This window comes from Lissotriton helveticus, chromosome 6 (genome assembly GCF_964261635.1).
Source record: "Lissotriton helveticus chromosome 6, aLisHel1.1, whole genome shotgun sequence".
NCBI lineage: Eukaryota > Metazoa > Chordata > Amphibia > Caudata > Salamandridae > Lissotriton > Lissotriton helveticus.
In genome coordinates, this window is record NC_136067.1 from 1,070,991,500 (window position 1) to 1,071,008,612 (window position 17,113).

Consider the following 17,113-nt stretch of genomic DNA (forward strand, 5'->3'; position numbering starts at 1 on the left):
ACCCCTTAATTACATACTTTTATTGCGGACAAACAGAAGAATCCCGTATTTTATTTACTTTTTCAGTTAACACTTCCCTGTTTGAAAAATGTTTTTAAAGAAACGTCCTATACTCCAAAGGTAGTGATGTGGTGATCTTCACTTTGCCTTTGGTCTCCTGGACTATCATGTCAGAAGAACTGCTCAAGGACAAAATTATTGGACTGCTACCTGTGATGAAAAGAGCATTATGTGATCCGGGTAGATGACATTTTGACATACAATTGAGAGAATTTTCGCGACAATCGAGGCAGATTTGATTTTAAAAGGGGGTACATTCTCCCAAAAACTATTTTGTAATTTAAATTTGAATATGAGGCACAATACAATATATATTCTATGTTTAAATTCCTAAATTGATTAGGTTTTGGGGTCAGATGAGAAACAAGCATTTACAATGCAATGGTTTCGCCTTTACATTAGGAGAGAAAAGGGGTGTCAGAGGCTACGCAAATGAACGCACACGGTAATGCACAAGGGAGCGACAGATCTAGTGAGGGAGTGAATGAAGAATCGGCTTTGAGCTATGGTTGAATGACTCATTGAATAAAAGGAGAAAAGTGGAAGTCAGTGGCCGAATGCCTGGGTAAGTGGGTCAGTGTTTGAATTACTGGGTGAACGGATGAAACAGTGACTCCCTCGCCTGGGTGAGTGATTGAATGGGAGCGTATTTTTATCTCCACAAATGAATCACAGGTGCATCATTGACTGCGAATTTGAACATGCGTTTGCAACATTCACAGGCGTAGTTAAACACATCGAAATGCAATGCAGTTTGGAAAACAAATCGTCTGGACACCTGTAAAAACTGAATTTTGACACAACTAAACCTACTAATTTCCTCGTTCAAAGAGAAATATAATTCTTCAGATATACATCAGCACTATACGATTTGTTTGTCTCCGCAATGCCACAATTGTGCATGCTAAAGCTCTGCAAAATGGAAACTTGCTGTGAAAAAAGTATGCCTACATTTTCCGGCATGGAATGAGGTTACAAATGTGCCTCAGATGTTGCTTTTGGCGTGGTTGACTTTGAGTAGTTTGAAAAATATAGAAACGTAAAAGCGAAGGAAAATCGTTAAGCTCCTCAACTTTCACGCAGGAAAAACAGTGAATTTTGCACAAAAAAATCATAGGTTAAAAAACGTGTTTGTGCTCGCAGCACACTTTGTTCTCTACCCGTGCATGTGTCTGCCGGGTGTGTAAACGCTATCAATGTGCATACGTAGGTGCCCATTGTTCAGCACTATGGATATGGCACGCGGACTCGCACTTGATGGCTTGAGCGCGTTGCGTGCAGTTTCCACTTTTGTTCCCGCTATGTTGGCCTCCTGTGTCTCCCCCAGGGTACATTTTGCAATGCGATGCCCAGCTCTGTATGTAATGGGTTAACGAGGTAAAACAAGGCCACCCGCCAGAATGCTAGCAGTCGAAGCTGGGGTGGCTCGAGTACATTATCCACGACGCAGCGACTACTAAGGTCGAGAAAAGAAGCCGGAAAGGCAAAAGGGGCAGTGAGCTGCTGAGAGGCAGTGCTTCATTTTTGCCGGTGGTCGCGGGTGGTGACCTCTCACTTTTGCCAATCAGAACTTATTTTTGGTCATTAGAATTTGACCAGGAGCGAGAAAGGCAGCAAATTGGTAATATTAGAGAAAAATAGGAAAACAAAGACTGGGACAAATCAGGAGAAAAGGGGGCCTGCAACTGCAAGAGTGGGATGAGGAGACAAGAAATGTCGGATTTGTGGAAGAAAGAGACACGAGGTGGAGTCGAAACTTGGTAATCGGTAACCCCTATATTATTGGCAAAACTGCGGCCGGTCAACAAGGAAAACTGTGGGTCCATGCACTTTTTCTTTTAAACACATTAGCAATGGGGGGACACGAGGAACTGTTGAGACGAGACGGAGAGATGGCAGACGGGACAGACACAGAAGTGCTGACGACAGACGATGGCGTAGCAAAGGTGCCGGCTGACCAATAACAATACAACAACCATAGTTCAGTTTGCTCCGTGCCGCTGCATGTGCTACACTAGTGATAGCCACGCCCCTGAACACAGAGAGAAGCCAAGGAAGCACTAAGGAAAATATGGTAATCAGACAAATAGGACGTGTGAGGAGATCCGTCAACACATGAAATAGTCGTGAGAAAAATAAGAACTGAAAAAGAGACGCAAAAGAGGTGCGTTTACAGATCGGGCGCTAGCAGTCCTGTGGTCGACTGCCGGGACCTGCCCGACTCCTCTGTCCCATCTCACATCTATAGCAGACTTTCCAAGCCGGGCGGGGCGCTCCCCGGCCCCGCACCTCTCAGGCCTTTTTGTGCAGGGACAGAAATAGTTCCGAGAAGTTTGTTTGGAAACTGAAAAAGTCAGTCTGCCCCTTTTCCTCCTCAGTTTCCTCCCCCGAGCCGGCGTCATCAGCGGAAACAAGTCAGGTCCCGGGCCGGCAGCCAATCACAGCGCGGCCCGGGGAATAACGTCACGGGGTGTCCCGGGCCGGCAGCCAATCACAGCGCGGCCCGGGACACACGGCAACAAGGGGCGGGACTTAAAAAAAGAGTCAGAAACGCCCACGATTCACGTTCTGACCAGGAAAAAGTGATTGACACTGATGTCTTCCAATGGCTAGCCTCCATTTATGGAGCTAGCCAATGGAAGAAGGGGCGGTTTCAAGTCCCCACTACTGAGATAACATTAGATTTCGCCCTGGGCGGGGCACTGCTTACGCAGTGCTACGGCCAGGGCGAAACCTAAAAAGTATTTAGTATTATCTACTTTAGCCCCTGTAAACCAACTGGGGACCCACTGGACTATGTGCACACCTTACTTTGGTATAGTATATACAGAGCCAGCTTTCTACAAGAGGGAACATGGAAATGTAAGAGAGTGAAAACAACCTATTGCTTTGGTTCCGACCACAGAGAGGCATTGGTCACATTCATTGCATTTGCCTGCTGTTTATAAAAGGAAAGAAAAGAGGTTTGTTGTGACAGAAGAAATGTATGGAAAACACACAAAAATAGAGGAAGCCACCTACCCCTATGCAAATGTATGACCAAAAAGATATACAAAGTAGAAGGAGCCCAGGCCATATACTCCTGGACGGGGGTACCCATACTAAAATATATGCGTGAGTGTATACCAACACAAATACATGAAGGAAGATTCGCATATGCAAATATGCATGCACAAAGTAACAATCATATACACAAACGTATCCAAGGTGTGCAACATGTTCACCTAAAATTAATCAATATATAAACATTATTAAATAAATGCAGGAAGGCACACAAAAACGCACATAGCCAGGCATATTCAGAAAGACACACACAAACACACACTAGAAGGTAAGGACACACTTGCTCACACAAACGTTTGTAGAAAGGTAGAGACATGTAATAATGACATTAAGAAGGTACACATACACACTCTTGCTCACACACCTCATGGCTAGGGAGGTATACAGAGATCCTACCATAAGCACATAGGGGCAGATTTATGTTAACTGGCCCATCCCCAGGGATGCGCCAGTTAACATGCGCCACAGTGCGCCACAGCTCCGCCACCCATGGTGCGCCGCATTTATGATGCGGCGCACCATGGGGCAAAAACGGCACAGATGCGTGACGCATCTGTGCCGTAAAGGTGACGCATTGCTGGAGTTGCGTCGCAAGCACGACGCAGCTCCAGCAAGGCTCGGGGGTGCCCCATCTCCACAATGCTGTGTCAAGACCTACGCCTGCTTCAAGCAGGCGCAGGCTTTTGACGCAGCATTGGCCTGAAAGTGACTGAGTGAAATCTTATAGATTTCACTCAGCCACTTTTGCGAGGCGCACCTGCCCCGGAACGCCCACCCTGCGCCGGAACGCCCACAAGCGGCGCAGGGCTTTACAACGTGACGCATCTGCCTAGATGCGTCACGTTGTAAATCGTTCGTAGGGATGCGCCACGTTTACGCCGCCTTGCGTGACGCAACAGCGGCGTAAACGTGGCGCAAGTGCCTCATAAATCTGCCCCATAGTGTACAGACAAACATGCAAGATGCAAGGCGCAGCGAGATTTTCCAAACACACAGCAGCATATCAACACACGCCTCAGGACTGCTCTTCTCAGAAATCGCAGCATAGGACCATTGTGAGAATACAAATCTGAATGGGGTGGAGGGTAGCACATGGAGGAGGAGAGCTGTTGGAGATGGTGGGAGGGTGTCAGACCGCAATGCTCACTTGTAGAACCTCAGAACTGGTTACAAAGCCAAACACAGCAGCAATTGTGAAGGCACCACATAAATGCAACTGGGCAGACTTGGGCTGCTCTTTCTGTGGATGGCAGGGGGAGAGCGGTGTGACAGGGTAAGGAGGGCTTTGGTGGGCCACATGGGAGAGAACATATGTACGAATGGGACACGGAACGAGAGCCTACATAGTAAACAAGGGAAGTTAAGCCCTGAGGGAAACAAAAAAAAGAGGCAAAACTATGCATTCCTGTACAAATACAAAGCACACTGGAGAGTAGTGAGAGTCAGCCTCTCCATATTACAGCAAGAAAAGACAGATCCATCTAACAGCTCCTAACAATAAACAGCTTGGAAAGGCAAGGAGGAAACTTTTGTAATACTTGTCTGACTTGCCATGCCAGTAAAATAAGTTTGTATTTTTATGTATAAGAAAATAAAGTAAGACAGCATACCAGATGCTGCAAAGACTAACTTAAGTTGGTTACAGTATGAACTACTGAGATCGAACCCATCTCAGTGTCTGTAGCCAATGGAGGTGGAGCTCCGATGCCCAGATGTCAGCAGGAGCCAATTCTCGGACAGGAGGCTGAGAAGGGTCAGGGAAGACTGCTCTGTGAGGCCAAGGGCTGCACACACCCCAAGTTCATGCACATTCTCTTTTTTCTGCACATTGTGTATCAAAACAATGCATGTGTCAAACCCAACAGATTAAGAAAATTAAAGAGGCGCCATCAAAATCAGCCTCTGACATTTGATCTCGGTCTTTGAATGCATAGCAAATGTGAGGAGAACAAGAATTACAGCCATGTTTACAGAAACGGAATTCAGAGCTCGTAGCACCTGAGAACATCTAGCGCTTGTGTGCGGCGCACTTGGAAAAGGAAAAAAGGAGTACCTTTTACAGTTGCTATAATGGGAAAGTGGAAGGTTACAAGTACTGGGACACCGCTCCGTGGGAGTAAACAAACAACGAAAAGATGGGACAAATAGGAAAAATTAACTACTTAGAAGCAAATATTTTTAAAGGACCCCGACAAATGAAAAGCAGTGGGTGGGCCCGTAAACCCACTGAGTGAATACAGCAAGTCTCGGAGAGACAGTGCATGCGAAGTCTAGGCTCGACCTAAAAAACTGTGCTGTCTATAGGGTCCAGTGTACATTGTGATTCCTGTGCAGAGTGTTACACTCCTAAGCCAGTGTCATCCTACTTTTTTTTATTCCTTCAGCATTGCAGGAGTTTGGAACCATTTTTTGACTCCTTGAAGCAAAAGCCTATTGACAAAGGGGCTAAAGTTCCAGGGCTGTTAGTCTATCTGTACATAATGTAACCAAATTGCAGTATGGCTTCTGCATTTTATATTCTTAATTTTGTCTGGGAGAGAAAGGCAAGAGAACCGTTAGAGGGGGACTTAGGAAAAGATCCAACTGTTTGGTACACATGGTAGCGCCCCAGAAAGATGAATGGATGAGTTGGCCATGCCATTGGTTGAAGCTGTGTTGCTCAACCTAGTGAGCTATTTTAAATACTATTCTAAAGTCCTAATAGATTTATAGAAATGGATGCCCCCCTTTCACATGGACCAAAGACAGAAGCTTCTCTTGAATAATTCACTGCTTGGTAGGTTTGATCGTTTTGTCAAATGCACAGGGCTTGTTCGCTAATAGACTACCAGGACTACTGAAAATGAAATATGAAGACATTTAGAAAGAAAACAGCATTGGTTTTGAGAGTTACTGGTGATGGTTCCTGCTTACACCAAGAGATTGTGAGATGTCAACACTCCCCCTTTAAATGACATTCTCAGAATCTACTTGAAGGGGCATCTTGAAAAAAAAAGTTGAAGTGAAGTAAAAGACTATGCATTTTAATGAGACATAGGCCTTGGGGACAACCCTATAACCCTGGGAAGTGTAATTCATTTTTTTTATGTATATTGTGTACATTTGGTTCATATGCATTACAGCACTTTAAACGAGCTCCCCACAAGGGTAGATTCATTTTTAAGACATCAGGAGTTTATGTGGTTTGCCCAGATTCACAAGATTAAGAGCCAGAACAGGGATTTGAACCGTTTTCTCCAGTTCCAAAGTTGGCAGCTATGGTCCCCAGGCCACACCTCTTCCCCTCCTCTCATAAGCTCTTCCAGGGAACACTCAAAAAGTATTGGACTATTTCACTAGTGCCCCATCAAAAACTCTTGTTTTTTTACCGCTTATGAGATAGATGGGCTGTAAAATGTACAATTTTATCCTATTTTTATGTTTTTTCCTTGGGTGAAATCACTCCACCTGAGACTTGTAATGATGTGCACCCGTAGGTATTGATTTCATGGGAGCCTGGTGCTAGCACGGAGGTCAATGGCAAGGCGGTGGTGGCCCAGAGGTAGAAGTGTGCCATATGAGTCGCAAACGTGGGCCTCAACCTCCTTAAAAAAAGCTTTCGTCAAGGGTATTTGTTTATTTACTTACAAGTTAAGCACCGACTAAGAGTTCCTCCTGTTACATGACCGAAAGCGTAGTAGTATTCGGATCTTACCTGTGACATCGTTGCGACCACTGGCTGGCAGGTCGAAAAGCTCACAAAAGTGGCTCTTGTAAGGAGGGTGTAGGCGCTATCAATGATCGGTAAAGTGAAAAGGTCGCTCTCGAGTTCAGAGTGAGCACCTCAAACCGAAGGGCAAATTCAGCGTTTACAGTGGATGGCAGCATGAGAATATGACCCCTCTGAGCACCGTGAAAGCTTGTTTTTGGGTTACCAGAAGCATTACAGTGAATCTAAAAAAACAAATGCATCATGTACATTGCTCAGTTGACAAAGATAAGTGTTACATAGTTGCAAAATAGGGAACTAATTCAGTAGGGCAAAGATGTGAATAATCTTATCAGAAGACTCCATGTCTTCTGGGACAAAACATTTCAATCCTGAGAATTCGTTTAACAACCTAATGCATGCTGTGGGTTGTAGTCTCCGTTCATTTAAACGGAACATAAGTGGACTTACACCCTTGAAAATGTTGATCTGTGGGAAAAAAGTAAAGTGGGTAGTGTCCCGGTTGACATAGATTCATCTAGCGACCTAAGTTTGAGAAAACTCCAATAGACCAATATTTCATGAAGGACCAAAACACTGTTTACGTGCCTGTAAAGTCTGTTGCTAAATCTGCGTTTTATCTCTTAGTTCTCATTAACCATGTGGCCACACAGTAAGGGACATTGTATCCCTATATGGCGAAGCCCCTTTGACCTCAGACTTTCTCACTTAAAAGTATTCTCTTACATTTTTTTACCCACCACTGCGCCTATAGGGTGTCGGTTGCAGCGCCAATAACTTGGTGGGGTCCGTTTCCAGGTAGTCTGTGGCGTGACCCATCTCGCCCGGTAGAGTGAGAGGCAGGGACGTACTGGAGTATCTATTAAGAGTGCAACATGTGCAGCGCCACCGGGTCCCATGGGTGAAAGGGACACTAGAACTACAACTAACGATTATTATTTTTTTATGGCGAGGGCTTAACAACTCCGCACGATAACATACTCGTCAGAAATTCCCGGTCAGGCGCTTAGCTTCAAGTTCTGAGTCACCCGAGCCACCTAATTCAAAGGAACATCCAGGTGGGTGTGGAGGCGTTAGATACATAAAGCTCGCGCGCCTCACGGGTCACACACTACACCAAACAGTAGCGACACAGTACCTCACTACAGGGAGTTAGGCAGGCCAGCCTCCTTCACCCTTCCAGCCAGCATGTCTTTCGGATGGCCGCAGAGGAAGAACCGCGCCCTCCTCATTGTCATGAAGTCCTTCCACACCCGCTGCCCCCTTCCCTCGCGCAGCGGGGCTGGGGCGGACGCGCACAAACTCTTCAGAGTCCTCTCGGACATGGGCTTCACGGTGACGCTGCACTTTGACCTGACGGCGCAGGAGGTCACGGACGCCTATCAGGAAGGTAAGCCTCGGGGCGGCTTCTTCTCTGGCGGGAACTTAATTGCTGATTCTATAGAGGTGTGCAAGCCACAGGTCAAACGGGAGAGTCGAGACATGGGTCTGGCTAGGTTCTAAGAACCCTTACACTAGCCGAAACAGGTGCATGTAAAGCGTGCAACAGACCTCATGTAAAAATCTAGTAAAGTATGTCCAGAATTAAAAAAATGTATATCTTTAATTTAGGGACACGTTTCACTTTAGCATTTCGGATTATAGGCGTGTATTTGAAGCGTTTATTAATAATGATACATTTTGAACATGAACTTGGAAACATTCGTGCCTCCGTTCACACTGATGAGGATGCCATTAGTGAACTATGTGCAAAGCCACTAGAATTATGCGGCAGGGAAGGGCCACATTAAGTGAGAAGGTTGACTGTATTATGCAGCGCGAACATGAAATTAATGCGGCACATTTTGTGCTAGTGTTACAAAATTATTTTTTCATGTTATTACACATGGTAACATGTGGCAAATATATATTTTTTAAATCTGCAGATTATGCAGTTTATTATGTTTTTATGTGGCAAACGCGGAACATCCATATTTTTTGCAGAAAACGGCACAGATGCATAATTCCACTGACCAAAAGAGGCAAATCAGTTGTCCTGTGTACCCTCTGTGTAGCCTCGATCTTTATCATACATGGAGCAACGTGAAAGTCTATTAAAATGAATACAGAAGTAGTTTTTGTGCAGCACACATCCTGAGCCCACATATTCCAAGGTGCTCTTATGTGCAATAATGAAACAAGCCAGGTCCCGGGCCGCGCTGTGATTGGCTGACGTCACGGGGGTGTCCCGGGCGGCAGCCAATCACAGCGCGGCCCAGGAATGATGTCACGGGGGTGTCCCGGGCCGGCAGGCAATCGCAGCGCGGCCCGGGACAAAGGGGCGGGGCTTAAAAAAAGCACCAGAAACGCCCCCGAATCGCGTTTTCGTGAGAAAGCGCGATTGACAGCCTCTGTCTCCCAATGGCTAGTCTCCATTTATGGAGCTAGCCAATTGGAAACAGAGGCGGCCCGAACCTCACTACTGAAAACAAAAGATTTCGATCTGGGAGGGGCTTTGCCCCTCGCCAGGTCGAAACCTAAAAAAGGGGTTAATCGTTCTGATATTGCATATAGGGCCCGAGTCACAAAACTAATCTGAGGCAAAATCCTAACTTTATGACTTTCGGTATTCACAAAAGGCATTTAGGAGTAGTAAAGTTAGGATTTTGTCTTAAGTTTTGGTCTTAAGACAAAATCCCAACTTAAATTAGGAATTTGTCTTTAATTTGTCTCAAGTTTTGGTCTTAAAACACAATCCTAACCTAAGTTAAACTTAAATTAAACTTAAGTTAGGATTTTGTCTTAAGACCAGTACTTAAGACAGATTTAAAACAAAATCCTAACTTTACTACTCCTAAATGCCTTTAGTGAATACCGAAAGTCGTAAAGTTAGGATTTTGTCTCAGATTACTTTTGTGATTTGGGCCCTCTGTGTGTAAGTGAGATTTGCTTTGGATTTGCAAGGATTTTGTTAAGTACATTAGAATAGCAGTTACGATTTTCATGTGAGGGCCACTGTGGTCCCAGATTAAAGAACACTACTCATACCAGTTGAAAGTCGCATGAGGAAGCTTTTATTGGACCAGTTAAGAAGCGATTTGAGTGCCCAATTTGAGGTTTAACTAGAGTGCAATACATGTACATGTAATATCTCTATGAGTGATATATATATAGTATGTAATACAAATGCAGTTGTTATAGCACTGTGAATATTACTAAAGGTCTTGAGATTGAAATATGTCAGTTAGCACAATCTTCACTGGCAGACACACACTCACCTATGATGGATAGGAAAGTAGCAGTCATCAGGAATGCATAGCCAATGCTCATGTAAGCAGCAACAGTGATTTGCGTGTCAGGCTTGGTCACGAAGCAGACTAGTAAATATAATGCTGGAGGGATGATGGCTAACACGATGGTTAGATTTCCATTCCAATGAAACACAAAGCTTAAGGCACCTGTAATACAGCAATCAAGACACAAAGTGAAAAGCCTACTTTGTATGCATCTACAGAAAGGCGTAAACAGTTCTTGGATGATGTGAAATAATTTTCATTAAAAATATGTAACCTACGGTGTCTCATATTCCAATTAAAAAGAGTACTAGAACCCAATGGCTTTATTTTCTGAGAAGACTATTGTCCATTGCTCTAGGTTTGTAGCCGTTGTACAATATTTTAATTATGCTTCTTTTTTGTTGTTGTTTAATTTGTCTTTTCTTTCTTGAGTTCTCTAATCTTAGTATTTGGAATTACAAATTATCGTACTGACAGCCCAATGAGGTCCTGATCCAGCGGGCTATAGAAAATATATCATAAACTACACTACCCAATTTCATAACCTATAAACAAAATTCTAAACTATACATGGACCCATTTATGAACCTGATATATTTTGGGCCTACTGAATCAGGTGGTCAAATAAATCTATATACACATTATTTACAAACTATAAACATTTTATACATTTGCAGAAAGAATATTATCATTAGAATAAAACCCAACCATTTAAACGACCACCATAGGCGACGTGATCTAGCTAATGGTAACCTATACTTCTAAATAACCAAGACCAGCTTGTTTGTCAAAAGTAAGATTTTATTTTCTAGATTATGGTATATATGTTGTAAGTTTTATAAATGAAATTTATTTGCAATAAAGCAAGCATGATAGTAAGAAATATGAGAAAAATACAATTTAAGCAATTGAATCAATTTAAAGAAATTATATAAAGTTTAGCATTTCTAAAACCTATTTCCCTAACTGAGCTAAATAGACAGAAATTAAAGTAAAGTTCTTTGAGGATTCTTACGTGCTCCACGCAAAGTCCAGCAGCACATCACCCTCATCGGAAAGTCAGAAAGCAGCAGCCAGCCCAACCCTAAGGGCATGACTTTTTATACCTTTCTACGCTAACTAAACTAGCAAAGGAAAGTTTTCAGAAATACTCGACGTCCCATTGGCTGAGAGTGACAAGTGACATGTCACCCGATTCTTAAAAAGTTCCACAAAATCATGTCTTACAAAGACCATTGTCTCTTCCACGTGAAGCCAGAGGCTTCCTGCGATTGCAACTTTGTTTTAAGTCATCCTCGCAGCTTCCATAGTCTTACAGTGCAACTTCCGCGGATGCCAAGTTAAGGACTGACAAAAAGTTCACTTTCGACCTTGGCCATGTCCGACAGAATGATGTCAGCTCATCAGTTTTTGCTTTGTGAATGCAGCTTCAATAAACGTTTTAATTCAGAATGGGCGTCTCGTGACTTTCTGCAGAATTATAGGTCAGCTTTTATTTTGCGGCTCAAATAGCTAGGCCTCAAAAGCAGGCAACTTATGATTTCTAGTATAAAACAAACACAAGAAAAGTATTAATGTAAGAAATAAAGTATATTCTGTATCCACCCCATGGTTTACTAAATAATTAGCCCACCCGATTAATCAAATGTTACCTAGCCATTGCAAACAAATAAAGCAGCGTTTATATTTACCAGTCTCCGTTTTTCTATGAGACCCATATGCACCTAGAATAGTAGAAATGACATCATACAGACAAGGAAAAGCAAAACAAGCACATGCTTATTTAAGTCTGCAGCAGTTAGTAATGACAAAAACGAAAACAATAAATTATTTTATTATTTTGCACGAACAAAAAGATGCAACATTTATGCACGTTTATGAGCACACATGTTAGTCCCCCCACGTGTAAAGTTTAATCTAGGTTGTATTAGCACGACATATCACAAATCATTAATAATTTTATTCATGTTATGGAAATGTGACTTTGCGAGTTTAAACAAAATTTTGTTCTCTATCTCGCTCCATCAACTCCCTCATCTGGTGATTAACAAATCACCACACCAGCACTCAAAATTTTGGTAAATTTATTTTATAAGAAATCGATTCAAATTCATTGTATTAGTAAACCTAAAAGTCTGTTTCAGCATAATCCTTGCAATTAACATGACGCTCTCTATGTAACTCCTGCAACTCAATCTCCCTTTCCTCTTCTTTTCTGAGTTTATAAATTCTCTTCTTTTCTCTCAAATGCTTCTTTCTTTTATGCAACAAACATCCTACTTTAGTCAAAATAAAAATGAATATAATTATAATCAAAGGTGCCAGAATCTTGCCAAGAATTGAACTTCCGATATTATGAAACCAGTTTTTAATTGCTTGAAACCTATTTGAAAGTTTCCCAGTAAAATCTTCTTCTTCTAAAGGAATTATTTCAGAATGCATTTGTGTAATATTCTTAATATACATTTCAATATTTTTACTTTCATCCGGTATATATGTACAGCAATGTTGGACATGTAAAATGCCACAGACTCCTCCCTCCTTTGCTAGGAGTATGTCTAAAGCAAGACGGTCTTGAATTACCATGGATCTAATTGCAATAACTTCAACATTCACTAATTGAAACCCATCAGCAGTGTCAGTTGATAATCTATCAACTATAGTGGACAATTTTCTGATTCTCCCTGCATTTAGGGTTATACCAACAAAAGGTATTACAGCTTGGAAAATATCTCCCAGAACTTCAGTAAAAGTTTCTCTTTTAGCTCTATTTACATAATTATGAATTTTAAATAATCCTTCTGAATCTCTGTCAACATGAAACACTTTAGGAAAAACAATTCCCACATAACAAGTTCCATACCAATGGTCTGGAAGGTTGTAGTAGGCTTTGTCACCACAAACAAAATAAATTCCAGGAAAGATAGGATCTTTTCCACCTTTAAATCCCCAACCTCCCAAAATCTGATAAGTATCTTCACAGTTGCTTGCACCTACAAAATAATTATCAAAAAGTGTGTTATCTCTTCTAATGCAAAGCTTTCCACTAACAGGTTTGTCTATGTGAATTGCAATATTTTCAAGCATTTTGCCATTTAGTTTCTCATCCTCTTTTTGCCAGAATGATGACTTAGTCTGCTTGACTAATTCATTTCTCTTATAAATTGCTCTTCTCTCCTCAACCATATTCAGAAATTTCTTTCCTTCAGCACTTAATTTACATGTTAGATTATTCTTGTAAGCATACTCATAAGTGAGTTCGTTAGTAACAAGGAAATATTCTCTCAATTGTTTAGCTTTCTTATGCTTATTTAAAGCATTATCAATCTTGACATTAGCAAAAATCTCATCATAATTTGAATAGTAATATTCTAAACGACCAGTTTGATAAAATAAACTAGTTAATACACTACATGTAACAGCATAAGTGAGAGGAAGCATATTATATGTTACTCCCTCGGAAACAGAAGCGGGTAATTTAACGCATACATAACAATCCTTTGCATCCATTACCTTTACATATTCACTCAAAAGCTTTGTGAAAGTATTGCTTGAAAAATCACCTATTGATTTATCTTGATGAATGTTAGGCTGATGATCAATAACTTTAGCAGATGCACTATGTTTAGTTTGGCTAACTAGAGCTTTGCTTGTTAAATTAACTTTATGTAATTCTCTATTCATTTCTAAAGGTATAATCACAGCTAGTACCAACCAGAGCAGAACTAAAATGAGCAGACACACCAGAGTCATCTTACAGCATCTTTTAAAAACAGAGCATTTTGAAGTGCTCTCCTTAATGTAAGGCATTTTAGGTTAGTTTTAGCCTCAAAAATAAAAATTAAATTTTAAAATTTATATACACCCCCCTTTTAAAATATATTTTTCTTTTATAACCCTAAACAAGATTTCTTCGACCTTATGTCATACATAAGTTTTCTTCTACTAGACAGTTTTCTTCGACCTTGTGTCAACTAACAGGATTTCTTCAGCCTTATGCCAATTTAATAAAATTGTACTTCAATCATTGTCACTAATTTCTTGGATTTCGTTTTCTTCTTCACTACTATCATATATGTCTATAACAGGTGGAATTACTAAGTAAGTCCACTCAGGAGACTTGTATTTTTGGTTTGGTCTAATTATTCTCTTCCCTTTTCTTGATATCACTTCTATTTTCCTTCCAACTCCAACCTCTTTTCCAGGACTCTTTTGACTACTGATTTCTTCAACTTGTTCTATTGGCTTTTTAATCAATCTGACTCTCAATCTTCCACCAGGCCAGTAGTCTGCTTTTCTCACGTACTTTTTCTTTGGTTCAGAATTATTCGATTCAGATTTCCAAGTCCTTTTCTTTCTGCTTTCACTTCCACCTTCCACGTCACTTTCCTCAGTTTCGTAGTCTGAAATTTCAATTGACTCAGGAACTTCTCTATACGGCAATTTCACTCCTTCAGGAACTTCACTTTGTCTTCCATCACTGGTACTCGGTAATTCGTTCTCCTCCTCTTCCTCAATTACCTCTAGCTTCCCAGATTTCGGAATTTTGTTCCTTACTTCAGAGCTTGTTCTCTGCCTTTCGATACTCTCCTGGTCTGAAACTTCTTTTGGTTCAGCTTCTCTGTCTTCAATATAGACAACCGAATCCTCAGTTATCTTTCCTTTTAGCAGATTCTCTTCACCTTCAGAATCTATTTCAATTATTTCTAAGTCTTTTCTTGTCAGATTTCCATTCACTGGCACAGTTTCCAGATGTCGACTTTCTTGTCGATCTTCAGAATCTGGAATTATTTCACCTTCTGTTCTGTCTTCTGCTTCAGAATCAGAGTCATCTGTGGTATCACTTTCAACATCAGAACTCTCAGGAGTTGGTATTGGAATAGTATGACTTGGATGAATCCAGCGCTTCAATCCTCTGCACTTTACAGCATTAGTAGTGATCAAGATTACCTGCCTAGGTTTCTGCCATCTAGGAGATAGACAATTCCTCCTCCGATGTACTTTCGTTCTGACCCAGTCTCCAGGTCTCAGATCATGTGTCAAAACTTTGTCATTTGATTGTGCTTCAGTTCCCACCTGATTAGACACAGAAGTTACCATATCAGATAACCTTTTACAGTAATCCAAAATTGCACTGTCATTTATGCTCAACAGTTTACCTATAGGTACAAAAGCTTGCCTCATAACTCTTCCCATCAAAATTTCATGAGGACTCAAACCTGTCTTTTTATCTGGTGTACTTCTTATTGACATCAAAACAAGTGGAAGAGCATCAGTCCACTTAACTCCTGTCTCTAGACACATTTTTCAATTCTGTTTTTGATAGTTCCATTTATTTGTTCAACTACACCTGATGCCTCTGGTCTGTATGCACAGTGTATTTTCTGCTCAATGCTCATAGCTTCGCAAATTAATTTCAACAGTTTGTTATCAAAATGACTTCCTCCATCACTCTCAATAGTAACTGGAAAACCGTACCTTGGGATGATTTCTCTGAGCATTAGTTTTGCTACTGTAATTGAATCACAATGTCGTGTAGGAAAAGCTTCTACCCACCTTGAGAACAAGCATACAATTACAAGTACATATTTCAAACAGTTGTGTAAGGGCATTTCAATGAAATCTATTTGTAACCTGGTAAAGGGACCACCCTCTCGACCAATTATTCCTGTCCCCACCACTGATTTTCTGTTTGGATTCATTTGTTGGCATGATAAACACCTTTGACAAAAAGATTCTGCAATGGTTCTAAATTTGGTATTGAACCATGTTTCTTTAAACAGTCTGACCATAGAATCTCTTCCTAAATGTGCAGGACCATGATATAATCTGGCCATGTCAGAAATCATGCAATTTGGTAAAACTACTCTGCCATCTTTGTAAACCCACACTCCATCTTCATCACGTTGTCTACAATCTGATCTTAACCACTGGTCTTTTTCTTCATCATCTGCTTCGTTTTGTAAATCTCTAATCTCATTCCATGTTTCTACAATAGTTGTTAGCATTAATGAATTTGAATCAGTTTCTGTACTTCTATTCCGATTGTATGAATAATTTTTCCTTGCGCAGTACTTTGCTGTTTCATCTGCGAAGGCATTTCCTTTGGAAATATAATCAGTCCCTCTAGTGTGTGCTGCACACTTGACTATGGCAATTTCTTTTGGCAATTGTATTGCTTCAATTAATCTTCTAATGAAAACTGCATTTTTAATTGGTGACCCTGTTGATGTCATGTATCCTCTCTGTGACCAGAGTTGTCCATAATCATGCACAACTCCGTACCCATACTGACTATCAGTAATGATGGTAACTCTTATATCTTTTGATACTTCACATGCACGAATTAAAGCAATCAATTCAGCTACTTGTGCTGAACGAACTCCTTCAAGACATGATGCTTCTTTAATGTTTTCGACTGTACAAACTGAGTATGAAGCTTTCAAGACACCACCTTCGGATCTTAAGCATGAGCCATCTACAAAGTAGACAAAATCCGATTCAGGCAAAGGTCTGTCTTTGATGTCTTTTCTTGGTTTTGTGCAGAATTCCATGACATCTAAACATTCATGTTCTGTCTCAATGTCATTAACGATTTCTGAATCAGGCAGTAATGTAGAAGGATTCAGATTCAAACATCTTGAAATCGAAACATTATCTGCTCCTAGTATGATTTTCTCATACTTTGTCAATCTGCTACTTGTTAAATGTTGAGTCTTACCTCTTGTCAGTAATATTTCAACTGAATGAGGCACAAAAACTTTTACAGGAAATCCCATAATGATTCCTTCACTTTGTTCAAGACTGATACTTGTAGCTGCAACTGCTTTTAAACAACCTGGTAATGCTTTTGCAATTGGATCAAGAACTGCAGAGAAGTATGCAATAGGTTTCTTTAGGTTTCCATGTCTCTGAATTAACACAGATAATGCACATCCTTCTCTCTCACTGCAATACAGTTCAAAATCTTTCTCATAATTTGGCATACCCAAAGCAGGAGCTTGGC

At 41.1% G+C, this 17,113-nt stretch overlaps 1 protein-coding gene across 1 annotated transcript in view; it reads right to left on the reverse strand.

Moving 5' to 3' along the window:
- The window catches only part of LOC144762616 (chitin synthase chs-2-like), a 350,513-nt gene that overhangs the window by 97,555 nt on the left and 235,845 nt on the right, over nucleotides 1-17,113 (reverse strand). The window contains exon 12 of the mRNA XM_078647843.1: nucleotides 10,090-10,269. Within this exon, the coding sequence (XP_078503969.1) occupies nucleotides 10,090-10,269 (180 nt within the window). The remainder of the gene's footprint in view (nucleotides 1-10,089; nucleotides 10,270-17,113) is intronic.